Source organism: Antechinus flavipes, chromosome 3, assembly GCF_016432865.1.
Source record: "Antechinus flavipes isolate AdamAnt ecotype Samford, QLD, Australia chromosome 3, AdamAnt_v2, whole genome shotgun sequence".
Lineage (NCBI taxonomy): Eukaryota > Metazoa > Chordata > Mammalia > Dasyuromorphia > Dasyuridae > Antechinus > Antechinus flavipes.
In genome coordinates, this window is record NC_067400.1 from 382,311,082 (window position 1) to 382,336,239 (window position 25,158).

The window sequence follows — 25,158 nt, forward strand, 5'->3', positions numbered from 1 at the left end:
TGGAATGACTTTATAAGTGAGTGAAAGGATATAGAGCACAGAAAATGAGTATATATAAATTTTCTATCTTAAAATTTGATTGGGAAAAAAGAGGGTATTGGACCATAATTCAATGGCATGGCACAGTTAAGTGAAGACTTTTAAGGATGGAAACTAGGGTGTTTTTAAGCATCAAGAAAGCAATCAGTAGATAGAAAGATAATTTAGTATGAGTCAAAGAAAGGAGAATGGAGAGGAGGCAGGGGTAGATGAGCATCCTGTCATTCTGGCAAATGTAAATATATTTCTATAGGGCATTTAATAAAAAAAAACTTTCCTCAAAAATCCTAAAAATAATATCAAAATTATAAACCTAGGTAACTGAAAGGATAAGGATGCCCTTACAGAAAGAGGAAAAGTTTATTTCTAATTCTAATACCCTCTTTCCTTTCTGCTGTTTTCATTGTACTTAATATATTTTGAATATTTGCATTTTATACACACTGTCCCCAAAAACTTCTCTAATGTATAAATTGTTCCCAAGATATACTTTCCATTTTTCTGTTTGTTTTTTAATGACAAATGAACAAATACAAACCAAAAATATACAAGACCAAGAGAACAAGAATGCAATGGCTAAAATAATGTGAGATCACTAAAGGAATGCTGAATTCTAAACTATGGGAAAATTATTGGCAGTCCTAGAAAAGAGATAAAGAGGCATATCTCCTTCTTCTACTATTGTAGATATTATTAGACACATTCTCTGCATTTATGTTTTTGCTTAATTCTTTTTTTTTTTGTCTTAAAGGAAAGTTCATTTTGAAAGGGAATATGGGAAATGAGTGATTTAAAAACAAAAAAGCATCAATAACATTTTTAATGTGCAAAATTTTGTTTTCTTAAAGATATAATTTTAAACTTGACACAAATATATTTTTTCCTTAAGTTCTCATCCTATTTGATTGTACACAATTTATAAATTGGCAACTCTACAGAACTACATTGAGAGAATCAATGACAGGAACACAAGATCTTGGACAAATAGAGATTATATGTTGAAATGTACTATTTCAGATCAAGTTATACAATAAAATGAGGAATGAGATTATCTCTGATTATATACTTTCATACTACTTTAATAAGCTAATGGCCATTTTTCAAATATGCTGAAGAAAAATTCAAGCAAAATATTTCATTTAAAAAATATTTTCTCAAATGGCAAATTTCACTAATTATAAGAAAACAGCTTGTGTTCTATTCTCACAATTTTATCTGGAATGTGACAATATGTTGCAAAGAGCCTTCTTTTTCTTTTTTATTCATCTAGTTAAGTACAACCTGTTTTTATCTGTTATCACAACTGAAAAATAATAGGTGAAAAGAAACAATATCATCTTTTATTTAGTCTTAAAAGTAAACAAATTCAATTAACTTACATATTTTGAGATTCTAAGGCATCTGATAGGCATAATTATATTTAAGAATTACATATTCTTTTCTACAGATTTTAAAACAGAAACATTTAAATTGGTTAATGGCTGTCTTTAAATTAATCAGAAAGTTACATTATGTTCTGGAACTTAAACATTAGGCAACAGGGATGGACCAAGGCTTATAGGATTTAGGGTCATCTCGTGGAATCTAAAAGACAAAATAAAAAATTTTAAAAGGAATATTAAGAAGGTTTAAAAAGGGAAAATTAATACATTCACTCAACCTATATAACTAATTGCAATTTAGCTGAGCTGTTAATTCAAACAGTAAATCTTGATGAGACTGATGCTGCCATGATTATCCAGGAGAGGTTATCAGCATCTCCCTAAGACTTAGTAGAAGTATCCCTCTTGACCTGCATAGGAAATAATTTCTCTGGGAGACCATATTCATCTTGGCCTGAATGCCCAACTCCAAATTCTCCCATTTGCATGGTGTCTAAGAATAGCTTCTTTTTTGTTTTTCAAGTTGGTCCTAAAAGTTTTTTTTCTTTAAAGAAGAGTAAATTAGTGGAAAGAATGCAAATCTCAGATTCAGAAGAAGTGGGTTTATACAACCTACATGAATGTGAACAAATCATTACTCTCTATTTTCTCCTCCAGAAAATAGAAGGATTGAACTAAATTATTTTTAAGATTGCTTACATCTCTAATATTCTATTTTTAGCCAGGATTCTCAGTTGTAAAACTGTGATTTAGTGGAAGTAGGTGAATTAACATAGTTTGGAACGATCTTTATTTAATTTCCAGGGGAAAAATAGTTCAAAATCATGACAACTGCTACCAAAGTAATTTTTCTAATGGTGCTGAGGAATTTTGATAGTTAATGACTTATCAGATGGAAAGGAAAATATGTTGCTCTATTTGTTCCTGAGGACTTCAGGATCTAGAGTTCCTGAGCCTGAGCCTTATCCCCTGGTGCCAGTCACATATTTGGTTTGTGATTAGTGTCTCCTGCTTCAAACTTTTCTCCTAAGAGTGACTGGGCTTTCCACAAAAGGAATTTTCCTTTAAATGGGAAATTCGATGCCTCTTTTATTGGAAGAAATTTGATCCAATAACTCCATATAATCAACCCATTATCAATATCACCATCATATGATATGTGATCCCAGGCAAATCACTTAATCTGTTTGCCTCAGTGTCTTCATCTATAAAATGGGGGTTTGTAATAGTACTTCTCCCCTGGTATAGAGCCAAAAAGGCAGAGAATAAACAGGACATTGCCTGACCTCTCCCCCAGAGATCTCCTTCAGAATCAACAAGCCTCATTATGGATTTTAGAGTGACAGAACAAATATTCGGTATAATACTTTTCCAGCTTAAGGTATCTTTGGAACAACTTTAAGAAAGGTTGGGCAGGGGGGAACATGGTGCAGGCGGTTAGGGAGGTCTTAGCCAAAATACAGAAGCATTGGTTATTCTGCCCTAGTTCAGAAGGCCAGATCAGCGGGCCAGTTGTAACTGTGAGTCCCTGAACCACAGCATCACACATGGTCATGGTCTGGCTGCTCAGCATAGTGGGGAAGCCTGCATCACCAGCACCAGTGAATTAGTAAGAAGTTCCTGTCCCCAGCAGGTAAGCTCAGGAAAATCTCCCCTGTACCCTAAGAGCAAACCTCAAACTTTAACAATGAGCAAAAAAAAAAAAAGTGCTTTGACCATAAGAGAGCTACTGTAGGTAAAGAGAAGAACAGAACACAAACCCAGAAGAGAACAGCATAGGCTAAATGCTTGCAGATGAAGCCTCAGAAAGGCATATGAACTGGTCTCCAATTCAAAAGAGTCTCTTAGAAAAGTTTTTTAAAGAGGATTTTAAATGAGAAAGAGAAGAAAAATGATGGGAAGGAGGAAGGAGTATTGCAGAAGAGTTATGAAAGTTTTGGGGAAAAGCCAACACCTTGGAAAAAGAAGTACAGAAATTGATTGAATTTCTTAAAATGGAATGGGTGAAATAGGAAAAAAAAGAAACACAGAACAAAACAATTCTTTTAAAAGTACAATTGGCCAAATGCAAAAGGAGGTAAAAAAAAAAACTATTTGAAGAAAATAATTCAATAAAAATTAGATTTGGACAAATGTAAGTGAATGACACAATAAGAAATCAAGAATCAATCAAAGAAAATTTTTAAAATGAAAAAAATAGAATAGAGGCGGCTAGTGGGTGTAGTGGATATAGCACCAGCCCTGAAGTCAGGAAGACCTAAGTTCAAATCTGGCCTCAGACACTTAACACTTCCTTGTTGTGTGACACTGAGCAACTCACTTAACCCTAAATGCCTCAGCAAAAAAATAGAATAATAGTACTTCATGGGAAAAACAACTGATCTGGAAAATAGTTCCAGGATAGAGAATCTAAGAATTATTGGACTGCCTGAAAGTCATGATGAAAACAAAAAGCCTACACAACATTTTGCAAGGAATCATAAGGAAAACTGCCTTGATATTCTAGGACCAGAGGGTAAAATAATCATTGAAAGAATCCACTGATCACTTCTTGAAAGAGACCCCAAAATGAAAACTCCAAGGAATATTGTAGCTAAATTCCAGAATTATCAGATCAAGGAGAAAATATTGCAAGCAAACAGAATGAAACAATTCAAATGTTGAGGAATTACAATTAGGATTACTAAAGACCTAGAAGCTTCCACATCAAAGGATCAAAGGACCAGGAATATGATATTCTATCCCCAAAGAAGCTTGGGCTAAAACCAAAAATCAACTACAGTATAACCAAGCAGAATTTATACTATGAATGCAGGTATCAATATCAGGAAAACTATCAGCAAAATTCACCATATCAGTAAACAAAGTAACAAATCACATGATTATATCAATTGATGCAGAAAAAGCATTTAACAAAATACAACCCCCCATTCCTATTAAAAACACTAGAAAGCACAGGAATAAATGGAGTTTTCCTTAAAATAATAAATACAATCTTTCTAAAACTATCCGTAAGCATTATATATAACAAGAATGAACTAGAATCATTTCCAATAAAATCAAGTGTGAAACAAGATTTCCCATTATCACCATTACTATTCGATATTGTACTAGAAATGTTAGCTTTAGCAGTAAAAGTTAGTAATCAGGAAACAAAATTCTCATTTTTGGTAGATGATATGATGATATACTTAAAAATCCTAGAGAATCAACTAAAAATAATTTACTAGAAAACAATTAACAATTTTAGCAAAGTTGCAGGATATAAAATAAATCCATAAAAAAGTCCAGCAGCAAGAGATCGAAAGAGAAATCCTATTTAAAATAACTATAGATAATATACAACATTCTCTATTTCATTTTTGTTGAGGAGCCCTAGGCTATATCTTATCTCAGTGCCATCTTTACTTATCTCTCCAATTCTGGAGTATCCTGAATGGGCACTTGAGTCAGGACCAATCCTTATACTTTAGAATACCTACACTCTCCATAGTGAAGACAAAAGGAGAATAAGACACAGAACCAATTCTATGGGCAATTCCAGGTATACCTTCTAGAGTCAACCAGGAATTCTTGTGTATTCCTACCACTCTCTTATGTAAAACACTCTAGTGACCAACAGCCTGATCCACAAAATACTATTTCTCATTATCTGTACATTAAAAGTTCAATGGTGTGACAAATTTAACTATTACCATGCCTCAGGAACATCTCCAGAATTCTGAGCAACATGAGATCTATATTATTATTATTCTGCCTCCAAGATTAACAGTGACCCAAATTTTCCTTATCATAACAGCATCACCACTGCTGGTCACTTCCAATAGCAGCGGCTCTTTCCTTAACCCACTTATTTTGATTTTCATTGTCTTGGGAGTTTCAAAATTAACAGTTAATCATTCTGTGAATCTTTTTGTTAATGGGAATGTATTACCTTTCCTAGGATTCTGATATCTACCATAAAAGCTTAGGCCAAGGCAATGATTGGGAATTTCAGAACACTGGAAAGTTGGCCAGGCAGAATTAGGACAGAAGGACTTTTCAGAAGTTCTGTTCACACCATAGAAGCTGTAACCTAATTTTTCTATGTGTACAGAAGGCAATCTGGAAAGGGCCTCAGAAATAGGAATGGCTTCCTGAGGGTAACTGAGGTAAGATGTTAATTATAAGCACTTTGGGACTGTTCCCATTAGTACTCATACCCTTGGCAACATTTCTCAAGTCAAGAAGCCAAAAGAAGGTTGATTCAAATTAGTGATACTTTCTTCAATGCATCTCATTGTCCTTCCTATATATGCCTCTTTTATCTTTAGGTTAAACTAAATCTCTGAATGTAAAATGTTCTATCATCTTATTTTTCCCTTTCTTTTCTTAGCCTGTATAGCAAATTTGTAATAATAATCACATTTTAAAGTTTATTAAATACTTCCATAGATATTATCTTATTTTGTTTCTTTCACAACCCTGTAAGGCAATCATCATTTCTATTTCATGGATGTGATAAATGAGGTTCAGAACCTAGTTCAAAATTTCATGACCTGAGGCAACTAACTAGCAGTATGGGAGATAGAGTGCTTGATCTGAACAAAGGAAACTATAGTTCAAATCTTACCTCACACATATACTTGCCATGTAACTATAGCTAAGTAATTTAAGTTCTTTCTGCCTCAATTTGCTCAACAAAAATGGGGTTAACAATAGCACCTACCGCCCAGAGTTGTGAAAATTAAATGAGATAATATTTATAAAATGTTCAGTACAATGCCTGGCATATAGTAGGTGGTAAATGTTTTTTAGTTATTCCATATTGTTAGCACTTTTAAAAAATATTATTCATGAAATTAAAGAGTTTAATTTCAGGTTTAAAAAAACTCTATGTGATTTTTACAGATTAAACAAAAAGACATTTCAGATACAGTTTGATCCTGACCATAAGCTTGTAAGATAGACATGGCAGACTTAATAGCCATCAGGTCTGAAGGTGTCTAATGACTTGTCTATGTCTTGTAAGTGATAAAACAAGGACTCAGATTGAGTCAATAGGACATATGTGATGAGTAGTTAAAGTAAATCTTCAGCAACCTTTTCAATAAGAAATTATGGTGGTGATAGCATCCCTAGTAAACAAGAAATAACTATTTTTTTCTGAACTGTGGTTGAATTATCTTCCTCAGTAAACTTTATGAAGATGATTTTAGGAACTAAATTATTATTAATAAATACAGTTTTGCCCACTACTATATTCAGAGATCTCTTGTGCTTAACCTTTTTTTAGTACCCACTATCCCAGCTCTTGGCTGGGATGACATGATATGGAAATGGCCTAAAGAGCTACAATGGAAAGAACACTTTCCGTAGAGTCATAAGGTCTGGGCTCAGGTCCTATCTTTGATACTTCCTGTGTAATGACACTGGATGATTCTGAGTCTTAGTTTCCCAATATGTAAAGTGAAAGGTATGGATTGGATGGCCTCTGAAGTCCCTTACGACTTTAGACTTTTGATTCCTAGAAACAATGAAAACTTTATAATTTTGGTTGGCATGTAATAAAAGAGCATATAAACCTCTATGTGTCTTCAAAAAGCTACACTAAATACTTTCTCAATTCTCTCACCACCAAACTCTTCAATGACCTTTGTCTTTGCCTAACATAAGTGGATATTTTAATCCCCTTGCCAGTAAAAAATGTGTGAATACTGCTAAATGACTTTTTGTTACCTATCTATCCATAAAATATCTAATTTGTCTTTTTCTGGTTTCCCCTTCTTGTGATTCTCTTTTATTCTACAATGTTTTTGCCATTGGCCTGAGCTTAGGACTTTTCCTCCTGCCCTTGAAGAAGATCAAGTGTTAGAAAAACTAAGGAAAATTAAGGAACTGGGAAAGCTAAAGAACCCAAGTTAGGGGATGACTGGTTTACAAATAGAAAATCTTTCAACCAGTAATTTTTTTGTTACACTTACAATGCAACTAGGAGAACCACTTTGTAATCTAACTTATGACCTTATTGCTCAAATGAAAAATATTCTCGCCAAAGTTACCAAAGATCTCTTAATTTTCAAATCTTCTGGGATTTTCTCAGTCCTTATCCTTCTCTACCTCTCTGCACGATCTCACATTGTTGATTGTTTTTTCCTCTGGAATCTCTCTCTTTTCTGGGTTTTCATTTCTTAGTTTTCCTACCATCTGACAGCTTCTTTTTTGTTTTTGTTGATTCAGTATTCATATAACTCCTCTTGATTGTGAGTGTGCCATAATGTTCTGCCCTAGATATTATTCCCTTCTCTATGAACATTTTCACTTGGTGACTTCATTTTTAGTTTCCATAATTTTAATTATCTTCTGTAAGTAGCAATCTACAAATCTATATACCCTGTCCTAGTTTCTCTTGAGTTCCAACTATCTTTTGGACATTTTAAACTGGATTTTCTACAGGTATTCCAAATGCAATTCCAAATCTGTTTATTAGCCTTACATTGAAACCATCTCTCTTCTAAACTCTAGCTGTGTTGAGGGACCTATTGTCCTTTGAGTAAGATCCCTACCTTAATAATATCAACTCCTCATTCTTCTTCATCTCATATATCTAATCTGTTGCCAATTTTTTTCATTTCAAGTTACACCATATCTTTCCATCTGTTACCTTCTCTGTACTTATAAGGCTACCACCTTAATTCAAGTTATCATCATCTCTAGTTTAGATATTTCAACAGCCTCCTAATTAGTTTTTCTGATTCAAATCTTACCCCTTTTCAATTCTTATTCTATGGAACTGTTAAGGTGATTCTCCTAAAGTACAAATTTGACCATGCCATTATTCTTTTCAATAAATACCATTGATCCTCAATTGCTTCTAACATCAAATACAAAATGTTTCAAATTCCTTTTTTATAGTCCTTCAGAAACTCTTCCTAAGCTACCTTTCTAATTTTATTATACATGACTTTCTGACCAACACCATAGAATCTAGCCAAAATGCCTTCTTAAGATCCCTCACATATAAAGTTCCAAATCTCATCTCAGCATCTTTGCACTAACTACCTTCCAATGAAGCTTCCTACAAATCTCAGTTCAGTAATCACTTTTTCTACATAAAGTCTTTCTTGATTCCACTTTATGACCCTTCCCTTTTATCCTTTATATATTTTATATGCATTTCTTCATGTACATGTTGACAATTGTGATAAAATATAACTTTTTGAGGGTAGGGACAATATTTATATCTTTGTGTTCTGTCACCTTACCTACAACTGGCAAGAGTAAGTGCCTAATAAATGCTTGATTGCCCAACTATGTGGGCTATAACATCAGAGAAGGAGAGATCATTATGGGTAGGCTTGGAAATGACTTTCTGTTTTGGACCTTGGCTCACATATACATGGCATTTTAAGGTTGACACTCCTAAGCACTACCATCTGAAACAGGTAAGGCAAGTCTTAGTATTCTTATTCAAGAACTAACTCATTAGCTTCAGAGGTTAAGTGACTTTCCAAGGTTACAAGGCTAATAAATATCAAAACCAAGGTTCGAATGTAGAACTTTTGGCTTTAACACCAGTTCTCTTGCTACTATTCCACTGTGTCTCTCTTGATGGACAGAAAGGGTTTTAAAAAACTTTTATCTTTTTGGAATACAAATTTCTGTTTCCAGAACAAGTCACTGTTTGACGCTTTTTGTTTATTTGTTTTTGTTTGATGTTTTGTTTCTCTTTTTTCCCTCCTCACAACCACTAATAAAGGGATCTGGCCATGTGACACTAACTACTACTGCCTTCCTTTTCAAGCTGACAAGTCCCAGAGAGAGCTTTGATAACAAAAGAAAGAAGCTGGTGAGAATCCATAGAGAGTAAAAAAGAAAAAAAAAAAAAAAAAAAAAAAAAGAGCTCCATACCAGATCAGTAAATTTATCCACACAGATCATTCGAATCAGTTCAGGGGTTGCAGGGCTGCTCATTGAAAAAGTTTCAGTCAGGCCTCTCTCCTTTCGTGCTGTAGTCACAGCATCAAGTATAGCGAAGAACACAGATGATCCAAGGAACATTCCTGATTCACCTAAACCCTAAGAGAAAATAAAGAAGTCCAGGGGGGTTTTCACACCTATACCTAAAACAGACACTGTTTAATCAATATCACAAGCAATATAGGTAGCCACTTCTTTAACAACCTTTTGAGGATTTAAAGGATACAAAATTATACCTTTCTCAGAAGCATGTTTTTTGAATTATATCTATTAAACAAGTTATTTATCAATTATCAAATGAGTTACATGGGAGAGCCTGAATAATTATTGATTAGCTGACAGAGAAATTTCAGATCTATCACCAGGACATTAAGTTATGAACTACTGTACACATACTGATATACTGATATACTCCTACATACACCTAATGCCATTTTCCCTCCTCATATTTAATTGCTTAAAGGATCTGTGATCTGAAGACATAGATCACAACTCACTCAGACTTTCTCATTTTATGTCCATGCCCTCCCAGAAATCCCCCAAAGATATTATACCAAACATTCTGGAGATCTTTTTCTAGATTTTTGATATTTCACGTAGATGAGAGGCAGCATGACATTGTGAACAAAAAAGCAACTCTGGAATCCAGGAAGACTTAGCTTTAAATCCTATTCCTAATATACAGGGGCTGTGTCACCCTGGACAAGCACTGAACCTCTCAGTGTTCTAGGCAAGTTTAGACTATAAATTGCAACTACTCAAAACAGTTTCCTCACCTCAGAGTACTGATAACAAGGAAATCACAGGATTAATCCCTGTTTCTATGTTTGTGGTAAGTAACAGTTCTCTTGTTTAGATTCATTTAGTAAATAGACATTTTTAGATTCAAATAAATTAAAGGTGTTAGTACTTACTTTAGATGAGTAAATTGCGATTGGGTTTTTTGTTGAAGTTAACAAAGAAACATTAAGCTCCACTGGGATGTCAGTGATTGAAGGAATTTTATATTTATCTGAACTTCTGGTATACAGGACTCCCTCAGGAGAGTATTTCAATTCTTCCAAAGTATAAAGTCCAAGCCCTTGGGTAAATGCACCTTCAATCTGAAACAAATAAAATATAGGTCTCATAAAATATTTTAATAGTTATATACTTCAGTAATCCATAATTTTTGCCACATGAATTCTCCCTCCACTGACAAAGGATGTCTGAATTATTTAGTGATTTTTTAAGTTGCTATGATGAAAAATATTAATTATCCCATGACTAATTTGGTGATATGTCTATTTGAATTTAGAGAATCAGGTTTACAGGTATTAAAGATGAACTCCATCAATGGACCTATCCATGAAATCTTTGAGCTTACAAGGTCCATTGGAATTTGAAGAACTTGGAAATTCAGAATAATCAAGGAAAGGATGTGATTATAGAGCATCAAGAACATGAGTTTAAATCTAATATCTGATATTTATTAGCTATATCACTATGAACAAATCAGCTAATTCTTCTGGACCTCAGTTTTGTCAGCTGCAAAGTAGGAATGTAATACAGAGTACCTTCTTCACAGAGTTATTTATAAAGTACAAATTTAATAACATATATGATGTGCTTGGAAAACCTTAAAGTAAACTATGTGTTAGCTATTAAATAACTTGCCTGAAATGTAAAAATAAGTAAAAGAGCCTTGATTTCATCCCAGACTTCTAACACCAAATCCATTTCCACTAACTCTATACCACAGCTATTCCTATAATACTACTGAATGCTAAATACAGTAAAATTCCTGTGAATTTCATGTTCCTAGTTAAAATTTTGCTATTTCAGGAAAAAAATGAAAGTTGTTCAGAATATTCTGAATTATCACAAAATAAAGCCAATATTAACGATCTTTTTTGTACATTTTTGCTCCTTTTCAGTTAATCTCTTTTTTTCCTCTTTGCACCATCCTCTTTTTTGGAAGGGGGATATAACAAAATGTTGGATTAACTATTATTGTATCATGGGTTAGGCAGAGATGGCTACTGTCTTCAACCATCAACTGTGAGTAAGAGGGGATGAAGGCAGTATTAAAACTTAATCTGCTCGATTTTTCTGTTATTTGCTACTAAAATCCAGTTTAGGTAATTTAAAAGTACAATTTAAGATCAAATATAGGTAGGTTATATTTAATTAAGGAACTTTGAATGTCTTATGTGATATAAAGGAAGGATCCAATAAAAAGAGAAAACTATTATGATGATGAAACTTAGGGTTGTTTTCTTTTCTTTCTTTCTTTCTTTCTTTCTTTTTTTTTTTTTTGAGTTGAGGATATATGTCTGCTAGTCTAGCCAGAATACTTAGGGAAAGACATGGTCCTTTTTATGACTACTTCAAGGCTAAATTCAAGTGCCACATTTTCTCTGTATATTTGCCTTATCCTTCTCAATTTTCCTTGAAATACATATTTGTGTTTCAAATATCATCCCCTATTAGAATGTAATTAGAATTTATACAGGTGTCTTACCACAGGAATTCTTGTTTTTATCTTAATATTCCTAGCACCTAAATGGTGCCTTAAAATGGTTCAGATAATTTGGGGGTTTGGATTTGTTTGGTTTTTTTTTATTTTTTCAAATGGTATTTTATTTTTCGCAATAATATATGAAGACAAACTTTAACATTTATTTTTTCAAAATTTAAATTTCAAGTCCCTCCCCTTCTTCCCTTCTAATCCCCCCCCAGGCTATTAAGCAATTTTATATAGATTACACATGTAGGATCATGCAAATAAATTTCTCTATTAGTCATGTTGTGAAAGAAGATAAATCAAAAAAGAAAAAATACAAAAAATAAAGTGACAAATACTTCAATCTGCATTCAGACTCTATCAGCATTTTTCATCATGATTACTTTAGAATTGTCTTAGATCATTGTATTGTTGAGAATACTTGAGGCATTCAGTTGATCATTGTATAATATTGCTCTATGCACAATGTTCTCTTCTCTTCTGTTCTCTTCATTTTGCATTAGTCCATGTAACGCTTCACACATTTTCCTGAAATCATCTTGCTCATCATTTTGTGTAGCTCAATAGTATTCTATCAAAGTCATTTATGACACATTCCTAATTCTTTGCTATAACAAAAAGAGCTGCTAAATTATTTTTGTACCAATATATCCTTTTCCTTTTTAAAAATATCTTTGGGAATATAGATCTAGTAGTGATAGTCCTAAATCAAAGGTTATGCACAGTTTGGTTTGATAACCTTTTGGGCATAGTTCCAAATTGCTCTCCAGGATAGCTGCTCAGTTCACAATTCCACCAACAATACATTAGTGTTCCAATTTTTCCACATCCTTTTCAACTTTTATCATTTTCATTTTCTATCATATTAATCAATCTGATAGGTGTGAGGTAGTACCTCAGGGTTGCCTCAATTCACTTTTCTCTAATCAATAATGACTTAGAGAATTTTTGTATATAACTATAGATAGCTTTGATACCTTACCTGAAAAGTGTCTAGTTATCTCCTAACCATTTATTATTTGAGGTGTAGATTCTATTTTTATAAATTCAACTTAATTCCCTATGTATATGAAGAAATGTGCTGTAAACATTTTTTCATAGTTATGATTATTAATTGTCAATTATCCTTTACCTCTTTCCCCCTATTTATTTCATTCTCTCTTTTTTTCTTCCTGTCCATCCTCAAAGTGTTTTGCTTCTGAATATTCCCTCCCCAAATCTTCCCTGTGTTCTCTTGGGCCTCCCCATCTTTCTCATCTTTTTTTGCCTTCCTATTTTCCTGGAGGTAAGATAGATAGCCAACTAAGTGGGTATATTATTTTCTCTTTGAGCCAATTCCATATTTCCTATCACTGTAAAAGCTCTCTCACACCTTTTTTAGGCGACATAATTTATCCTGTTCTGCCTCTCCCTTTCTTCTCCCAGTGCATTTCTCTTTCTTACCCCTCAATTTTTTTTTTTTGCATATCATTCATTATATTCAACTCACACCTATGTCATCTGTTTATGTATACTGCATCTAATGATGAGAAAGTTCTTAGGAGTTACAAGTATCATCTTCTCAGGTATGAATGTAAACAATTTAACTTTATTAAATCCATTCTAATTTCTCTTTCCCGTTTCTCTTTTAATACTTCTCTTGAATCTTGTATTTGAAAACCACATTTTCTATTCAGCTTTGCTATTTCTTCTCATCAGGAATGCTTGAAAGTCCTTTATTTCATTGAATGTCCATTTTTCCCTGATGGATCCTTCTGACCAATTATCTGACCCCCTCACTCTCTGTGGGCTGAGAGTTCCAGAAGCTGCTGCTATTGCTGCATGGATTGAGTCAACCACTGCTTGTTTGCTTGGGCACAGTCTGTACTGGAATGTACTCCATTCTCACCTTTACTCAGCCTTCCCTGCCAACTTTCTGAGTTATCTTGAGCTGGGAAAAATTGTTTCACCCCAACCTTTTGAGAGTTCAGCCACTCCAGAATTCATTTTGAGACATTGAGACATGTCATTTGAGACATAAAATGAGAAATTTTGAGACATTTAAATAGGGGAATTTAGGAGAGCTTAGGAAAGTCCCTACCTTTTTTCTATCATCACCCCTATTTGATTTTTTAGAGTACATGTTTTCTTATTAAATTCAGCTCAATATTCTAACCTTTTGAGATTTTGGTGGATTCTTTTTATCATCTAATGTATTAGCTAAGCCATCCAATTTTATATCAGATGAAAATTCAATAAACATGACAACCATTCTTTTATCAGAATTATTGATAAACAAAAGTTCATGTAGCGAAGGCCAAGCACAAATCCCTTTGGCATTCTACCAGAGGCCTCTTCTGAAGATAAAAATGAACTATTAATAAGCACTCTAAAAATGTCTCTCCAGTAAGTTCTGAATCTACTTAACATATTACCCCAAACATAAAAACTAACATAAGAGACTTTGTCTAATATTTCATTAGCAACAAAGTAAACTATATGTGCAATATTCCCTTGATCTACCAATATAGTAGTTTAAAAAAATTCCTGTAGGGTTTCAAAACTAATCTTTCTCCTGATAAGCTATCTCAGCTTCAAGCATTCCTTTTCATCCCATCTGGAATATCACTTTCCCCTCACTGCCCCCCATCCACTATTTAGACTCTTTCTTGCTGGAAATTCCTAATTTCCCTGGTAAATTTATGCCTGCAAGGTTAAAAGTGAAACAGAGGTGCTTGCTAGAGATTCCAAAGTCCCCATAAAATCACCACTCTTCTTTTTTGCATCCCTGCTCTATCATGATGCCTTGTTGATTAATAGGCCTGGCAGTTCCACCTATCAAATCCAGTAGAAGTGGTGAGAGTTTAGTGTAAAAATGAACCAGATCTAAGGGGAAGCATTACACAGTACTATCACGGATTCCCTCCTTTTTCCATAGATATGCTTCCTGAGTCTCTAGATATATCCCTAGTTTCATCCCTTCATTATTCTTCTTTACCAAGGTCTGGAAGTGTTGGATTTTGTCCTAGTATTAGAGTCAGATACTGCTCTGATTTGGGAGGTTTGTAATTTGCTGCTGTAGAGACTCTCTCCTTTATATTCCTATCATATCCACCATTTTCCCACCTTTGAAGATTCCAATTTAGCCAACAATGCTTTTCATAGTAAATGTTCAAAGGGACCAAATAAAACTTATTGCTTTTAAGACTGAATTCTTTTATAAGTTTTCAAGTTCTTTCACTGGGCAGGAAAAATATTTATTATCCTGTCTAAAAAATAAAAAAATGGAATTAGTCTGACAAAACCAGTTCCTAATAAATCCATGCCTGATACTTTTCGATCTCTGCTTCCTTTTCTATCCCTTTAATAATGCATTTTAGACATTTTTAGACTTAGTTTAAACTCTTTAGTCTTTATTTTGCTGACTGAATTCTCTTCCATTTCCTGACAATCATAATGACAATTGTCCATCTCTAAAACTGCACTCTGCCTTTCTCTCCTATTTTCCACAGTCTTTCATATATTAATGACAGTGGTTCTATAATTTTACAAATCAGTTCCTTCTTTAGTCAAGTAGAACTACTTCTGCTTAGAAGTAGTTTATGTGTGTCTAGTGATTCAGTCTCATTAAAGGAAATTAAGTATTCTCTTATTCAAAAGTTTATCTTGGGTTTATTTCTCCCTGTTGGTATCTTTTTGTTGTTGGTTTTTTTTTCCTCTTCAAGAGAGAAAAGAATACTGGATTGGAGTCAGAAGATTTGAGTTTTCTTTAAGACTTTACAATTTATTAGCTACCTGACTTCTCCAAAGACATAACTTTTCTAAGTCTTAGTTTCTTTCTTAATAAACTGAGAAGACTGGACTAGATGATTTCTAAGATTATTTTCATCTTTAAATCCTAAGATCTTCTGTGTTAATAGAGTTATATGTCTTATTATGGAAAATTTCTAATTGTAAATATGTGGGTGCTGAATCTAGAGAACTTCATATAAAAGTTTAAGCAACCATTTATCTTAGGATCACAGTTTGAGAATATGTTAATTTGGATTCACTGAGTAACCCAGGGACAACTCCCTGTTGGCAATATATTAAATTTCAGGTTCAGTTTTTTGAGAAGCATATGCCCATAACTTAAGGAGTTAGAGCTCAACAAGAGTAACTAGAGAAGACATAGATTGGAGGAGATGGGGAGTTGCTTCTTTAAGAACATATTAGTATTCTCAACAACATTGACTTCTGGAGAACATTAGGAACAGCTAAGGTTGCAAAGTGTTCCAGTTTGGGATCACTGATCACATCTTATCATAAAATAGAGTTGTAATTATTTCTTTTGGTTTTCCAGCCAAAATTTTTTGTTCATTTTTTTCATTTTGATTCTGGCAAATCTAAAAACAACTGAAAAGCTCCAGAATCAAATCACATGATACATGACAAAGTACTTCAAAATTGATTAAATTACTTAGTCAATAAACATCATTAAACAATTATGTTCCCAGTAAGAATTGGAGAAACAAAGAAAAGCCAAAATATAGTCTTTAAACTAAAAAGTCCACATACTAAAGTGAGATAGATAACTGTAAAAGTATTATATATATATATATATATATATAATTTTTGTATGTTTTATATATATATATATATATCATAGTTATAAATCAATGAATGTAAATATACACAGACACACAATATAAATGAAAAGAAGAAGCCAGCAGCACAACCAGGAATGACTTCCTATGGAAGTTGAGCTGTGTATGAAGAAACTGGGGAAACCTAGAAGATAAAAGTGAAGAGGCACAGTACTCTAAACATAGGGAACAATCAGTGCAAGGCATGGAGGAGCACAAGGTAGAAGGGCTGTATCACAAAGAATAGGGAGAGGTGCTAAGCCTGAATTTGAGACGCCAATACACTCAAAAGGCAGTTGGGACTAAAGTCCAGAATAGATAATAAAATTGTATATTTAGATCTAGCAATCATCTGCATAGAAGTGAAGATTTAACCCATTTAAACTGAGATCACCAAGCAAGAGAGTATATAAAGGGAGAACAAAAGAGAGACCAAGAAAAATATCTAGAGAACATCAGCAAAGGAGACAAGAGTGATCAGAGAGAAGAACGAGGAGAGAGAGCAGTGTTTCTAAAACTTTATTCTTAAGTTTTGAGAAAACAAGATCATTTAAAACCAGCCATATATTGGAAAAGAAATTAAAAAATTTAAAATTGCCACTATTCTTATCCATCTTATACAAACTAGTATTTGCTACTGATATTTAAAAAAATCACCTCTAAGTTTTTTACTGTAGCATTAAGACAAAGTTATTTTAAAAGTCTTCTTCCAGGCTATTAGATATGATGTAATTTGTTGGGGGCTGAAGAGAGAAAAAGAAAATCAAATATTCTGTTTCATTTAGGCTCAAAGATTACATATTAGTAGTATTTGGAAAAGAAGACAGAAGAAAAATTGATTAAGTAGAATATACATACCTTCATTCCACAGCCACTATTTGATTAATATGCACAAAACTAATGAAAAAATTCAGTGACACTATATAACAAGTATACATACCTGCCCTATATCTATAGCTGGATTAATGCTAAAACAGGCATCCATGACAATATCAGTTCTGATGTTCTGTATAAAAACAAATTAACATATTAGACAGTAAACCATATTTAATAAAGCAAGTACCTATAATTTTATCAGTATAGGAACTCTAAAAATATGCAGACCATGGCCCCCAATGGTTAGGAAACATTTTTCCTAAGCTATCATTTCAGCATTGAACATTTCCAAAAATATCTTGGACTTGTCCTTGGTCAATAAGCATGCAATCTATCATGAGGCCTGGCTTTAAAGTCTTTTTGGCACTTGATAGGATGTGCCAAAGATGCTTGGTCTCCACTGGAATAGACTTAAAGAACTTACTATCTCCTCTACACCATAGTAAACTATTGGTAGGACTTTAGGGAAGACTGAATTAAATAAGTAATACAAGTATTTTCTTTCCCTGGCAGTGGGGAAGTTGGGGAAGGGGAATTAAGGGAGGGGTGGACAAGAAAAAGCCAAAAAATCATACTTGTGAAAAAAAAACTTAATTGATTTGTCAGCTTAATATTGTTCACATTTTTAAAAAGAAATAAAAGAGCAAAGAAGTTTCTTTCATAATCAACAATAATGTTATTTCCATATCCTATTGCCTACAATCTCAGGGAGGGAAGAAGGGAAGGAGAGAAGGAAGGAGGAATAGAATTTGCTACTAAAAACTTTTTTAAAAAATTAAAATTTGTTTTAATATACATATGTATACATAAGAAAAAAAGATTAATGTCTTTACAAAATGCAATATTTCAGTAAAGATTTAAAAAAATCTTCAAACCAAATCCATTTATAATTCTGGATAATTTTAAAAGTAAGCACTATACCTAATTTTTAAAAATTCAGCTCATAGAATTTCACTCCCTCCCCTTTAATCCAAAACCATGACATAATGATGTGTATATAATAGTAAGTAATACTCTCAGTAAAGGGTATGAGGTCTTTATTCCAATTTCCACTTGATGTTTAACTCATCAATACTCTACTTTCTCTTAGGTCCTAGATTTGTGTTTTTAAGATACTGTGAACAACCATAACATGCAGTCTAGAAGGTTATCAAGACCTGATATCTTTGTGCAATCCAAGTGTTGCCCGAAGAATCCAAGTCAAAGTTTCTGCCACCTACTTTCTTTGGCTAGAAACAGAGCCTAATAGAGTACTTGATTGCATGTGCCAGTTGCCACACCATTTCCTAATGACCTATAGAGATTTCCTATTTGTTTACTTGCTTTCTACCTCTGTAGATCAGGAGAATGACCATCTATTTACCTGTAACACTGGAAGTCAGAACTTTAGAATTAATTATCACCGGTGTTTGTGTTTTATCCCTTGGATAAATGAGAGCTTCATGAAGCTAATAACTATATTTTTTTATAAATTTATATTTCCCAAAATGTTAGATAAATGCTTTATACACAGTAAGTTCTTAGTAAATCTTTGAATGAAGGGATGTCCAAACAAATAATTAAACAAAAAATGTTAAGGTCTACACTTATTGTTCAATATGTAGAGTACCTAAAACTTCCTAATTGAAAAGGTGTTTGTTCTTGTTCCTGTTTGCTTAGAAAGCCAGAAACAAGTGAAACCAGAATTAATGAATGCAATCATTTCTTCATTAAAACAAGGAGACTGGGAAAATATTACCACCAAAATTATACTATATTCTGGTGAAAAATAAAGTTTGATTAGAATAAGGACAATTGGAAAACTCATTTAAATCTACATAATAATCTAGAAAGCAATTTCCTCTTTTGTCGACTATATTTAAGAGCTTAATATTTCCCCAGAACTCAAAAAAGGGTTTCTGTGGCTTAACACAGAGTGGGCCACCTTAGGAATCAGGCATGCCCTGTGACTTTCCTAAATGAAAAAAAAAGTTTTAAGAACAAGTGGACAGCCCAATGTTCTTCTATAAGGAAAGAGAACTCTTACTGTGCATTAAAAATAAGAACTTTATGTATTCTTTTATGAAAAACTGTTTTATTGTAATAAGATGATAAAATGACATGCATTCTTTACCTTATGTGCTCCTGTTAGGCAGTCAACTTCAACCTCCGAACAGGCTGCTCCAAAAACAAAGTATGGATAAACATCACCTTCTCCTTTCACCCAGTCCATGCCTGCTTTGTAGCCCCTGATTCAATTTGATTCAATAAGTATGTATTAATTATATGATTCATATTAATAAAACATAAATATATTGTGTTCAAGAAACTATACTAAGTAATAAAGACATGAACATAAAATGACATAGCCCTGCCGTTAAAGAACTTACTGAGAGGTTGCAATAGGTATTACCTATAAGAAAATATAGCATACACAGTACAAAGTATGCTCAGAAGTATCCAAAGTTGTAAAGGTCAAGAAGGTTGATGACTGAGAAGGAGTACTAGATTTGGGAATTAAGAGATCATTAATAATTTTGGAGAGAAAGGTTATAGTAAAGAAGTCAGATAAGTAGTGATTAAAGAGAGCCTGAGGAGAGAGTGGGTTATGGCAACTTGAAGGGGGAAACAAGAATTTATTTAGAACCTAGTGTCAGGCACTACACTATATACAAATAAGTGCTTTACAAACATCACTTAATTCTTACAGTAACCCTAGAAAGTAAATGCTATTTTAACTCTATTTTATAATTGAGGAAACTAGGGCAATAAGTGTAGATGAGATAGTGCTATTCTGAATTATTATTGACCATTCATGTTAAAGAAAGTCATGGTATACATAATGCAAAAATTTTTTGTATTGACTTTGAAAGGTTTTTATACTTACCTATAAACAAATAAGTAAGTAAAAGTTCAAACAAAATTAACAAATCATACTGTGAACTGAGTAGGAGAGCCCTAGTTTTCTAGATTTTCCATTCTGTTCTCTTTGTCCAGATCTTTTCCCTCCTCCCCGTTCATTCATGCAGGAAATGGAGACAGAAAAACCTGTTTATTTAATGCTAAACACTAGCCTAAATTTAACTATATATTTTTCTTTTATTCTTTATATTTAACTAGTTGTTTTCTGAGAGGTAGCATGGGATAGTGAAGAAAAAGTCTAGCCTTGGAGTCAGGAGGATATATTAGCTCAGTTACTATAGGAAAATCATTTAAACTCTCAGTGCCTCCCAAACAACTTTTTAACAGTATGAGTTATAAACAGATTGCATCAATGAAGGAAATTTTCCTACCTAGAATTTTTCTAAGTTCATAAATTCACACATATGAACCAATAAATTTTTTTCTTAATATTTAAATAGATATATATATATACATATTTCAAATATACAAATATGCACACATTTATATATATTCTAATCAGATCAATTAAATGTCTTTGAGTCAGTATTGTAGAATGCAGTTGTATTACAGAGTAAGAATACTTGAGCTCAAATTCCTGTTCCATCATTACCTGTAAGATTTTGGATAAGTAATAATTTCATAGTTTCCTCATCTGTAAAATAGTGAAGTAGGGATAGATTAGAGGATAACTAAGGTTCCTTTTAATATTAAAACTATGGTCTTTATATGTTCCAAATCCCATGATTATTTTGGCCACAACCAGCATAGGCAAAAAAAAAAAAAAAAGATTAACATCAAAAATTGCTTTTTTGATTATTTTGCTTATTTATGAGAAATATGACCTCAGACATGTAAGAGCTGTGTGCCACTGGGGCAACTCACTTAATCTTAAAGTAACTTTGTCTCAGTTTCCTCATATGCAAAATGAGCTGGAGAAGAAAATGGCAAACCACCCAGTATCTTTGCCAAGAAAACCCCAAAAAGGATCATGAAGAGTCAGAAACAACTGAAAAATGACTAAACAACAAGAAAAATTGACTGAATATTCTTTTTTAAAGAGAAAACAACAAACTTTTATGTAAAACATAGTTGAAACAGTATAAAGTAACAGGATCCATCTTGAAATAGCTTGTATTCCATCAATAATATTTTTGTTAAAAATTAAATATCATTCCATCTAATAGAATTTGGAAGAGAAAATATATGAAATAGACACTCTAGAACAAAGATTTAATGTAAAAATATATTGGACAATGTTAAAAAAAAAAAGAGGCCTATATCATTAAATAGTCTACAATCTAATCTCTCAGATAGAGAAATGCTTCTTAAACTTGTTCCACTTGTGATCCCATTTTGCCTGAGAAATTTTTACACAGGTATGTGTATAAAGGTATAGAAAACAGGTATATAAATCAAACATTTACTGGTAACAAATCATAATTTCACGACTCCCACTTTCAGTTACAAAACCCCATGGCCACAGTTTAAGAAGCTTTGAATAGAGAATAATTTTAGAAGAAAAACATTTAAATATTCCTTACCCAAAATATCCAGTGGCTGAGAGACTAATGCTTTGGACAAAGGCTTCATTAGCCTATAAAAATAATATTTCTAGAATAAAATAGATTTTATCAAAATAATAAAACAATTACACCATTACATAAGAAGTCCAAACCAACAAGGAAAAATATGACTGGGTTGCATACTACCCAATAATTATCTGGGAGATTAGTTCTCCAGAGAAATAAGCCAATGAATTTTGAGTGAAATTCAAATCCAATCATGTTTCTGTAATTATACTGTTCTTGAGAACAAGAACAGTATAATTACAGAAACATGATTGGATTTGAATATACATACATATATATTTCTGCATTTATAAATATATATATACTTCAAAAAAATATATAAGTGCCTTTAAGGCAACAATCATTTAATTTTAATCTCTGTACCATAGCTGGCACATAATGATGTGTTAATACAGGCCTGCTGATAGATTAATTGTTGATTTACAAAGTCTGAACATAGACAAGAGAATTATGGTTTTATTTAACAAGCCATTGCAAAATTCCAGTGATTACTATCAATGGAATGTCTTAATTCTTTAAATCCCCAAGAAAATCTGATAGTTTACCTTCTTCTACTACTCAGAGAAAATGCTTTTCCCAATATAATCTAGGGGTCCCTTTTTTTGGTGGATTTCCATACTACAGAAGCTATATGAACAACAATTATATCTATAGCTATATCTGTATATGAGTGTGTGTGTATATATATTTATATATATATATATACATATATATGTGTGTGTGTGTGTGTGTGTGAGTGTGTGTGTTAATGCACAATCTTAATTTTAAAGAACCTTAGAGGAAAGTATTTAATTATTGATAAATTAATAGTATCATTACAAATAAATCCACCTTATCCAGTTTTTAATCTTTCTTAACTGAGAACCTCATCCCTAAGGACTTGTTTGATATGAAAATTCTACATAATTAAAATGCATTCAATGTTTTCAAGACATTGTTATTCTCAACTCCTATTCAAATAACTCTGTGTTAATAATGCTTTTCCTAATGATTTTGTTGTTTGAAAGTTGAATGAGGTGTTTTTTAAGATATAAAGAGAAAGTATCAATCCAAAAGATTTTCTTCATGACTAGCTATCACATATATTAGGAGCATCAAAATTATTAAATCACACCAAGAATATTTTTTTAGAAAATTACTAGCAACACACTAATAGGAGTTACTATAATACAAATAAATTTCCTTATTTGGAATCCCTTCTTCCTAACAATATATATTATTTGTCATTGCAAAAGTCCTTCTTTAAAAAAAATGTAGTTCATAGAACCATGGAACTATTATTTTGATCATTAAAAGGAAACCTTAGCATCCACTGTGTGATTACATGGGATATGAGAATGATAGTTCTTCACTTGTGAATTGTGAATGGATGACCAGTCACCTACATTCAAGAATGTTTTTACAAAGAACTATTTATATGATACATCCTAATCTTAGGATATATCCTAATCCAGAGGACTAAACAATAAGAAATACAGAAGTGTATTCTTTAAACTGGTGATCCAATTCAAATATATAGTCAATGGTTTTAGTCTTTGGCCAATTACACTCACCCAGTCTTTCCAAGTGCCATTGGGATTCTTGCTGATGATGGGTTCAAGGCGTTTCATTAGTGTCTGACATGCAGTCTGAAGGTGATAAGAGTAGAATGATGTGATAAAATTAAATCATAAATATTTAAATAATAAATACCATTTAAAATATTAAATATAAATATTATAAATTACAAATATAAAATTAAAATATAAATTATAAATAAATAAACTTATTTAGATACTATACAGTATATTGAACAGCCAACCCAGTCTTGTGATACTACCTCACTTTTTTTTTAACCAACCAGTCTACCTGAGATGTAACTTATAGGCCAGATATAGAGATGTATATTGTAACAGATGAAAAAGGTATATTATAGATTTCACCATTTGTAAAGATTTTTAGTTTTATTTGGTTCTCATTAACAACTTCAGGATTTGAATCTTATTCTTTGTTAGTTCCCTCTTTAGTTCCTAGTGCCTGATTTTGGCCTTGGGCCACCACCTATCACGTCACTCATTTTTCAGGCTGAGTTAACATACTAACACTGGTACTAGTAAGTATTTGAAAATGTTCCTTCTTCTGAGCTACAAAAGACGGTCACTTCTCTGCCTCTTAATACAAGTCTAAAGGTGGGCCCCAGTCCCTTAGCAACCGACACTGAAGACTGCATGTTTTCATAAGCTACATATGAAAATGTAATGAACAAACGGGAGTATCAATGTATTCAGACATAGGAAACGTATCTGTTTACAGGAGACTATTTTGTATGAAGTTTTTTTTTCGGTTTGGACTTGTGATTTCATTAGTATATGGAATTATACTCCATACACTATTCCAGAGGGAAGGAGAGGGAGGGAGAAAGGAGAGAGGGAGATGGAGAAAGAAAGACAAAAAGAGAGACAGAGAGAGGGGGGAAGAGAGAGAGACAGAGAGAAACAGAGATGAGAGAGGAAGGGGCAGAGAGGAGACAGAGAGAAACACAAAGAGAGAAAGGGAGGATCTGGAAACCAGAGAGAGGGAGGAAGAGGAAAAGGGAGAAAGGAGGAGGGAGAGATGGAGGAAGAAGGAGAAGCAGAAGGAAAGAGAAAGAGAGAGAGAGAGAGAGAGAGAGAGAGAGAGAGAGAGAGAGGAAGGGAGGAAAGAAAGGGGGGAGGGGAGAAAGACAGAGGGAGACAGAGACAAAGACAGAAAGGGTAGGGAGAGGGAGGAAGGGGGAAGGAGAGAGGGAGAGAAAGAAGGAAGGAGAGGAGAGAGAGGGGAAGGGGAGAGAAAGAGAGAGAGGGAGAGAGAGACAAACAGAGAAAGAGAGAGAGAGAGAAGGGGGGGAAAAGGGTTCCAAATAAGGAAACTTCCCTATCAATGCAACCTATGAAACCTGTTCTGCAAATTATAGCCTTAGAGTGACTTGGATCATGACAGACTATTTGACTTATTCAAGTCACAGAATCAGTATAATATTAGAAGAAGCAGGTTTGGATTCAGGTCCTCCTGTGAGGTCATCTCTCTGCTAATTATGCTATTAATTAGGTACTGCCTCTGCTATCTTGCATTTCTTTCACAAGGCTGGGTCTAGGTTTTTTTTCTAACTCTGTCAATGATTTTATAATTTCTGCCTAAACCAAGAAGATCTCGAAATTCCTGATATCATATTGACAGTGCTAGGTATTGGTCCATCAGGGAAAGGTTCAAACTATGATTCTATCAACTATTAGCTATGACATAATGAAAAATTTATTTAATCTCTGAGCATGTTCCCTTAAAAATTTTTTGAAAAAAGGATG

At 33.1% G+C, this 25,158-nt stretch overlaps 1 protein-coding gene across 3 annotated transcripts in view; it reads right to left on the bottom strand.

Annotated features, from left to right (window-relative positions):
• Positions 1-844: 844 nt before the first annotated feature.
• The window catches only part of LOC127554414 (aldehyde oxidase 3-like), an 83,364-nt gene continuing 59,050 nt past the window's right edge, over positions 845-25,158 (bottom strand). For 2 of the 3 annotated variants that reach the window (XM_051985906.1, XM_051985905.1), the window contains exons 29-35: positions 23,392-23,466; positions 21,791-21,843; positions 19,480-19,594; positions 17,431-17,496; positions 10,295-10,483; positions 9,312-9,479; positions 845-1,623 (exon numbers count right to left, since the gene is read on the bottom strand). In XM_051985906.1, coding sequence (XP_051841866.1) covers positions 1,570-1,623; positions 9,312-9,479; positions 10,295-10,483; positions 17,431-17,496; positions 19,480-19,594; positions 21,791-21,843; positions 23,392-23,466 — 720 coding nt within the window. In that variant the 3' untranslated portion in view covers positions 845-1,569. Of the gene's footprint in view, positions 1,624-9,311; positions 9,480-10,294; positions 10,484-17,430; positions 17,497-19,479; positions 19,595-21,790; positions 21,861-23,391; positions 23,467-25,158 lie in introns of those variants that run through there. The other variant, XR_007951980.1, reaches the window with a different exon arrangement.